At 41.2% G+C, this 8,465-nt stretch overlaps 1 protein-coding gene across 1 annotated transcript in view; it reads left to right on the top strand.

Annotated features, from left to right (window-relative positions):
- Positions 1 to 8,166, top strand: part of GPATCH2 (G-patch domain containing 2) — a 158,400-nt gene extending 150,234 nt beyond the window's left edge. Inside the window, exon 10 of the mRNA XM_015405928.1 lies at positions 7,928 to 8,166. Within this exon, the coding sequence (XP_015261414.1) occupies positions 7,928 to 8,097 (170 nt within the window). The 3' untranslated portion in view covers positions 8,098 to 8,166. The remainder of the gene's footprint in view (positions 1 to 7,927) is intronic.
- The last annotated feature ends 299 nt before the right edge of the window (positions 8,167 to 8,465 follow it).

Genomic DNA, 8,465 nt, shown 5'->3' with positions numbered 1-8,465 from the left:
TCATGAGGGCTCGAATACAGTGAAAAAGAAGAGAGGAACCCAGTTGCACCCAGGAGAGCCCTGGCATAACAAGCCCCAAAAAACACACACACTCTCTCTTTTTGTCTGTAGAAAGGCAAAATACTCATACCTTGAATAAAACTTTGTTGGCTTAAAGGTCTTTCTATCTCGACCATGTGATTGAGGGAACTGGGCAAAGGAATTTTGTATCTCTCACATGTGGGGAGAGGGGACTGGGCAAAGAGAGCTGTCACTCTTTCACTCCCCCCCCAGGGAATGAGGAGGGGGAGGAGCCTCAGCTAATGGTGGGAAGATAGGCTTGGCACATTAGCTCTACTGTGTCATTGAGAGAGCCTGGCAAAGCAAGCTTTTGCTCTTTTCCCTTCCCCCCTCAGCCAATGGAGAGAAGAGAGGCTTTGCTCTGTAACTCCTGTGTGATTGAGAGAGCCTGGCAAATCAAACTGTGATGCAGAAGGAAGCAACAGAGAGGGAGAAGGAAGCAGACAACAGCCAGTTGCTCACGGGCTGCATACAAGCCTTGTGGGGGCTGGATCCAGGCTGCGGGCCACATGTTTGTCACCCCTGACCTAGAGGATTTTCAATATTAGTAGGACCACAGAGGGTGGCTGTCTTTTTTAAAAAAATTACAAAATAATATTTTATGTGTATTAATGGAGCTTTCTAAATATGCAGAAACCAACTGCTTTCCTGATACTTGACCATCAAGTGCTTGGCAGAGAGATTAAAGCAGGGGTCCTGAACCTTTTTGAGCCTGTGGGCACCTTTGGAATTTTGACACACAGTGGTGGGTGCAACTCCACATTATCTGCCACAAGAGGCAAAGCTACACACACAGAGGAAGCCCGAGTGCTGGCAAGAAGTAATTTAATAAATAAACTGAGAAGGAGAAGAGAGATTCAAACTATCATTATGATGACAGTTGCCACTAAAACTAAAACAGTGTTGTTTCAGTGGCGGAAACTGTCCCCACTTTGCTGTTTTTAATCTCTTTTCTCTAATCCATCCAGTCAGTCAGATCTCCAGCGGCCATTCAGAACTCCTGTTAGGCAATTGCCCCACCCTCTTTTTAAAAACACCTTGTGGGTACCAGGTAAGGTGTTAGAGGTCATGGGCACTATGTTGGGGACCCCTGCCTTAAAGTGAAAGCAATCCGACAGGAGACTGGTTAACAAACTACACATAAATTTCCTTATGGCCATTAAAGGAAAGAAAGTTTTTTCAGTTGCAGTCTGGAGAGTCTTTACATATCAAGAATTATATTTTCCGTTGTTGTCAGTGATGTATTTAACTTGCACATTCTTCTGGTTTTCAAAAGAAAGCATATAAATTTTAAGACATGGACAAACTTTTGAAATTTTTCTGCCATGCTTAATGTAAATCCTCTGATGTGTTCAAGCTGTAGTATATATAGCACTATTTCTTAAATATTAAGCAAATATAAAACCTAAACTAAGGCAAGCTGTTGTATCCCAAAACGATTAAACAGATGTGAAGCCTGCAGCAGCATTAGACCTCTGATCTGATTTTTAGCTTACAGATGGAATTAAATTAATTCATGGCAATCCCTGTAAAATCAAGGGTATGGCACTGAATGCTAGTGCTCTGTTTAACCAGAATGTACCTGTTCCAACAGCTGTTGAGAAAAATTACATGCCTTAATTTTCATAGAGATCTACCTTTAATGACATCATAAATATTATTTTGAAATAAAATTGAATTGCAAGGTTTGTTTTCTTTTTTTGAAAATGAATGCATTGATTTACTAGATACAAACTTTATTGCCTTTTGCTTTTATGGGCTTTATATTAAGAGTCTAAAACATTTGCATAAATAAGGATTCTCTTCAGAAATGGTGAGAGTGTGCACCGATAAAATTACAAGACCGTATAGTTTAACTTGCTGTGATCGCCCAGTGTAGTTGCAGGAATTCTTGAACTTTGCTTTGCCAGTGAAAGTAACTGAAATATGTTCCTTTTATTTGTATCATGGTAACCACTCCAGTGAGCTGACCACTCGTTTGGCAAATCAAGCACTAATTGTTATAGTTGCAATCAACTTTGGCAGTCTCTAAAAGGTCTTTGTGCCACTGAAACAGTGGCAAGTTATTAGCAAACAGTATTAAGTGTAACTTGTTTCTCATTATCACAAAGCCTTTTTTCCCCTTTGAAGCAGGGTATAACTCCATTTCTTCTAAGTGGTAACAACTGGTGTTAATAATCCTTAGTGTAGATCATGTGTAACCTACCCCCTGAAGTCACAGCATCCTTTCCAGAGCTAATGTTCTACTCTGATGCACACTGTTGGGACTTCAAAATAGGTGTTTTGATGTACATTTTCTGTGATCTTCCAAGGTAGAAGTGTTTTAATTAGAAAATAAATATTAAGTACTATCTTTTCTCACTTTAAACCAAATGAACATTGAGAAATCTTGCATTTTTTGTTCTCTGGCAGAGGAAAAATTGCAGGAAGGTTCAAGTAATTGCTGCCTTAAACAGAATCCAGCATTCAAAATCAGCCAAATAAAAATACCTGCAACTTGTGACATCGCTTTAGAAAGTCCCTGTCAAATTGATGCTTCTGATCAATAACGCTGGATTGCTTATGTAGGTCCTTTATTCCATCCTATATGAACATAATGTTATGCTAGTTGCCAAACCATGGGTTTGCACTTGAAGGTTCTTCACCGGTTCATGTACTTTTCCTCATAAGGATCTTAGTTCATTCACAGAGCACACATTTTGAACACAGTAGTCTTTATTTAAAGCATCCTAGATGGCAGGACTGGGAAAGGCCTCAGCCTGACTCAGGACTGGGCTAGATTGACCCAAAGTTTGACTCTGTTTAAGGTAGTTTTGTAAGTTCCATCTTCCATCTCCTTTCTTTCTTGAGTGTTCTGTTCTTCCCTTTTCAGCTTTGGAGATGGCTGTGGTTAGCAAGATATTTGCATTGTTAGTGCCAAACCACAGTTAGCAAACATGTTTCTGGTCGTAATTTCCATCTGTAGCTAACAAACATGTAAGTGCAGGTATATTGCTAACCATAATCATGATTTAGAAATAGGATAGTGTTTCAGCTGCACAAGGCCAAGTGACTGTGCTAAGAAAGGGGAGCTGGAAAGCAAGTTAACTAGTGTCAGTGTATACCAGTTTTCCACTGCTTTTAATGTATGCAACAACCACTAAACTTTGGCCCACTGAACAGTGTATTGAGCTTTCAGTGTAGATCAAATCTGAGCTCAGCCATGGATATGCTTTTGTGTACCTCCCCACGAGGCATTTTTGTAATATGATTTGTACGTATAAATGTGAAATACATTATTGGCTTTGTCTTAAAACAAGTGCTGAAAAATATTATTTTCTTACAGACTTTTGCTCTGTACCATCTGGTCTTATGAACACATGAGCTGTCTTATATTGTGACAGACCACTGTTGCATCAAAGTCAGTACTGTCTACTCTAACTGGGAACAGCTCTCAAGGGTCTCAGGTGGAGTGCTTTCACATCTCCTAGTACCTGATCTTTTTAGATGGACATGCCAAGGAATGGAACCTGGGACCTTCTATGTGCCAAGCAGATATTCTGCCACTGAGCTACAGCCCTTTCTTTCCAGATATCTTGTTCTAATATGTTGCAAAATTTGTCTTGGTGACAACTGGAATTGCCAGCCCCCTCCACTGGAGACAGGGATCCCCCGCTGCCAGGCCCCACCTCCTACCACCAATCAGCTGGCCAGCGAGGGAACTTATCAAGAACACGAGGGAGGCCCAGGCTACATTGCCAGTGACATGGCAAAATCATTTCCAGTGTGTACCAGAAGTGATGGCATCACTTCAGCAATGTTATGGTGATGCTCTGGCATTTGGGGAAAAAAGCTCTGGTAGAAGCCATTTTTACCATAGAGTTTTTGTCTTAATACCAGAGTGTCACTGTGACGTTGCAAAGTGATGATGTCACTTCCCATACACCAGAAGTGATGTCGCCAGCAATGTAGCCTGGGCCTTCCTCCTGCTCCTGGAAAATCCCCCCATCCCCTGTCAGTTGCCAGGAAGGACCTGGAAACCCTAACAACAACCCCGCAAGGAAAGTTGTTATTTGGGTGACCTGTTCAAAACCCACTCAGTAAACTTAATGGTTTAGGCAACACCAATCCAATGCTAATCCAAATCCAACATTCTGTCAGTTAGCTTTTAGAAAGAGCAATAAGTAGTTCTGCAGTACAGATAACAAAGTGTCATCTTCAGTTGTAAGTGGAGCCTAATTTCTAAGTTTCAAACTGTGATAATTATATCTCATGTTGAGGTGGAAAATTCATTATATTGTATATTAAAGTACTTAAGTTAAAAACAAAAGTATTCCAATTACCTGCCAATCACAGAAAATTGCACACTTTTTTTGTGAGATGGGTAGCAAAAATAGAAGCATTACTTTATGAAGTTATACATTCTGAAGTACAGGTTGTTCTGCTCTATAGTTTCTACAACATGGTTTCCGTTAACAGAGCAAGTATAAGCCTATTGTGTCTCCATGAACTCAATTTAATGTAATGTTGTTATTGCTAAAATTGTATCCCTCTCTTCCATTGAGTTCATAGGAGTCACTTAGGCATACAAAATCCTTTTTAGGCTGAAAGCCTATACAGCTGACAGAACTAGCTCAGAGTGAGGTTTCTCCCCTTCTTCCCCCAAGTAGCTTTGCCGTGTTTTTACCCTTTTAAATGGTAAGGAGGATTTTATTACAGATCAGTTGCAAACATGTAGCAAATAGTCATCTTTTGTATAATACATGCCTATGATATATCTCAAACATAGGTCAGTGAAATAAGCACACTATATATGACAATGCATAAACTCCTGATTCAATGACGTAAGCGAATATGCATTTAATACGGTATACAAGCCAGTCCTCACCACACTATATTACAATCCATCAGTCAATAATTTATTAAGTCCATGGACCAGCAGAATAAAACATAGATTAACAGAGTAATTATAAGGAATGAATATATATAGGCAACACCAATTTATATATATGTGTGTTATTTTTTTTGGGTTTGGGTATATTAAACCCCAAAAATATCAGTATTTCCCAATATTCCGAAATCCTAATATTGGTATGGTATTGGGATTTGGGAAATAACCGGGATTGCTGATTTTTTTCTGGCTCCATTATACCCTTGGGGACCATTTCCTATAGGCAATAATGGAGAATTGATTCAGGGGTATCTGGGGCTCAGGGGGCCTGTCTTTTGAGGTAGAGGCACCATATTTGCAGTATAGCTGCTGTTTCCTCTCCTCAACCCCCCCCCCCCCAGTTTCAAAAAGATTGGACCAAGGGGTCCAATTCTGTGAGCCCCAGAAGGAGGTGTCCCCACACCCTCCATTGTTTTCAGTGAAGGAAAAAGGCACATAAAGGGATGCCGTCCCTTTAAATGCTTCTCCAAGCCATGCCACGAGTCCAAAGCAGCAAGCTCACCTGGAAGCCGTCCGGGTGAACTCACTGTTTCAAAAAGGCATGGAACTCACTGCTTGCAAAAATGCCTTTAAAAGTCCCAGCCAAGCTGCAAAGAGCTGTCAGCTCTGTGCCACCCCAGCTGATCCTCACTTGCAGCTCCCAGCATGGAACTGAGAGCTCTGTGCCACCTCTGCTGGAGCTTGCTCACAGTATAGCTGATCCGTCCAGTGAGGCACGCAAAGAAGCGGTTCTGACTGTGTCCAGAAGAGATTTTTTTTTTTATTAACAGAAACTCAAGGGAACTCAAGGGAACATTAACAGAAATTCAAGGGAACATTACTAACATATTAACAGAGAATTATATGTGACTGAACTAAGAAAAGAAGTTTGACAACACACAGAAGAAGCCCAAGAAGATTAATTGGACATTACTAACAGTTTAATTTACCAGTTTATATATCACTCAGCTTCTTTCTCCCGCTGTCTACCCTTCCCTTTTTTTTTCTTTTAAGCGAAATACCTCCCCTTTTTAGGGGAGCTAATAAAATCTTTACAAAAAAAAAAAAGGATAAGTGCCAAGTTCTACTTCTGGATAACAAAAATGCATACTGAATGGAGGATACACTTCTGGGTAGCAATATGTGTGTGAACAAGATCTTGGGGTACAGGTGGGACCATAAGTTAAATACGAGCAGCCAGTGTGATGCAGTGACAAAAAAGGCTAATACGATCTTGGGGTGTATCAACAGAGGCACAACATCCAAATCGCAAGATGTCATAGTCCTGCTGTACACTGCATTGGCCAGGCTGCACCTGGAGTATTGTATGCAGTTCTGGAGACCTCACTTCATAAAGGATGTGGACAAAATGGAACGGGTCAGAGGAGAGTGACGAGGATGATCAGGGGCCTGGAGACCAAGCCCTATGAGGAAAGGCTGAGAAACTTGGGAATGTTTAGTCTTGAGAAGCGGAGGTTGAGAGGAGAGATGATTGCTCTCTTTAAGTATTTGAAGAGCTGTCACTTAGAGGAGGGTAGGGAGCTGTTCCTGTTGGCAGCAGAGGAGAGGACTCACAATAATGAGTTTCAGTTAAGGGCAGGAAGATGCTGGAACTTAGGAAAAACTTTTTTACAGGAAGAGCTGTGCAGCAGTGGAATCAGCTGCCTAGGGAGGTGGTGAGCTTCCCCTCACTGGCTGTCTTTAAGCAATGGCTGGACAAACACTTGTCAGGGATGCTCTAGGCTGATCCTGCATCAAGCAGGGGGTTGGACTAGATGGCCTTTATGGCCCCTTCCAACTCTGTGTTTCTGTGATTCTATGAGCTCAGCTATATTGGTAGCCAAATACAGTTCTCTTATCTATATTCGGCTTAAGTAATACACGAAAGGTATTTTTCGGGTATTTATTTGGTTCGGTTTATACCAAATGCACACCCCTAAGTAGACTCTGGCAGCTGCACAGAATCTAATAACTCTGTCCAAGGTTCCAGATTCAAGGTCTGCAAGAAGAAAAGAGATATTCCATTCCTCTGATCTTTCTGGGATTTTTTGGAGGGTGGCTGTAATAAATGTATATCTAAGGTCATTATAGGAGGAGCATGCAGCAGCACATGTCCAGCCCTTTCAATAATGCAATTGACCAGTGTCCTAAATTCAATATAGAAGCTTATTTTTAACATGTTCCATAGCCTGGGGTATGGATAGTCCACTGCCCATGGCTTAAATTGACTGTCTCCTGTAAGAAGGCAGGGAGGACTCTTACTGGTCTGCATCATGTGGTGTTACGTGTGCGTTTAGTTCCAGTTGCTCACCTGTGAGACTCTTAACTTTAGTGTTTTGAAATAATCTGTCATTTCATTGGTTTGAGTAGAAAATGTCAAAAATATGATTGCAGTGATCACGGGAAGGAAACTGAAGACAAATTCAAATATCCAGATGCATTTGGAAGAGACTGACTTTGTGCCTCACCCTAAATTAGATTCTGCTTTTGGTATGCCAGTATATGCTCTCAATGTGGATTGGAGGTGATGTACTAAGAAATGAGCTCTGAACACTGAGGCCCCTGCATGCAACCAGCTTTCCACAAGCTAAAGTAGCAGGTAGCATAAGGTGTTTCACACAGCTTCCATGCACTGAAATAATTGAGACTATAAGGATAGGTTGGAACTGGACTGGAATATGGTCGGGTTTCTACTGGGGTTTTACTAGTTAGTTGATGTATATAGATCCATGTAGTCTGTTCAAGGTTTTAATTTATATGGCGTTTGCAGAATGTTCAGACCAACAGCATTCTCAGATCAGCAGTAAACCTTGAGGTGGGAGTGTACAAAGGCACCCTGTTCTAGTAACCTATTAGATAAATTAGGAGAATAAGAAGGTTTACGGTTTATGGAGAGATTATCCTGCTCTTCTGCATATGGCAGTGCTGATTAATGCTGCATGTTTCTTTTAATCACAGGGTTTGTAGGTGAAAATGCTCAACCAATCTCAGATAGCAACATTGGCAACCGGATGCTCCAAAGTATGGGCTGGACGCCTGGCACAGGCCTTGGACCAGACGGCAAAGGGATAGCCGAACCCATCCGAGCAATGCAGAGGCCAAAGGGACTTGGACTTGGATTCAGCTGACCAAAAGGCACTCCAGATGCTGTTCCAACATCAAGACGGATGTTCAACCTTAGCTTTGAAATAACTGAAAAAAATTATTCTGCTGTCCTCAAAAAAATCCAGTGTTTCTTACTGTAACTTTTGAATACAGAAGTGTCAATGTTTTCTATTGAAGCCACAAAGGCCAACCGTTATGGCAGTGCAGATGTCTGAATCCTAACTCTGTTACGGTGCTAAAATTTGAAGTTGTACTTTTTTATTTGGTGCAGTCTTAACCATTTCTATTATCAAAAATTCTGATTGAGCTGTTTCTCTTCTGTTCCCCTAGGTAAAGCCTTGTCTGCATGCATACACCTGAAGTGTTTTTGAACCACTCATTCATACAACAG

This window comes from Gekko japonicus, unplaced genomic scaffold (genome assembly GCF_001447785.1).
Source record: "Gekko japonicus isolate JY-2015 unplaced genomic scaffold, Gekko_japonicus_V1.1 scaffold279, whole genome shotgun sequence".
NCBI classification, from domain to species: Eukaryota; Metazoa; Chordata; class Lepidosauria; order Squamata; family Gekkonidae; genus Gekko; species Gekko japonicus.
The sequence above is the reverse complement of the archived record's forward strand: the minus strand, read 5'-3'. Positions and strand labels throughout refer to the sequence as shown.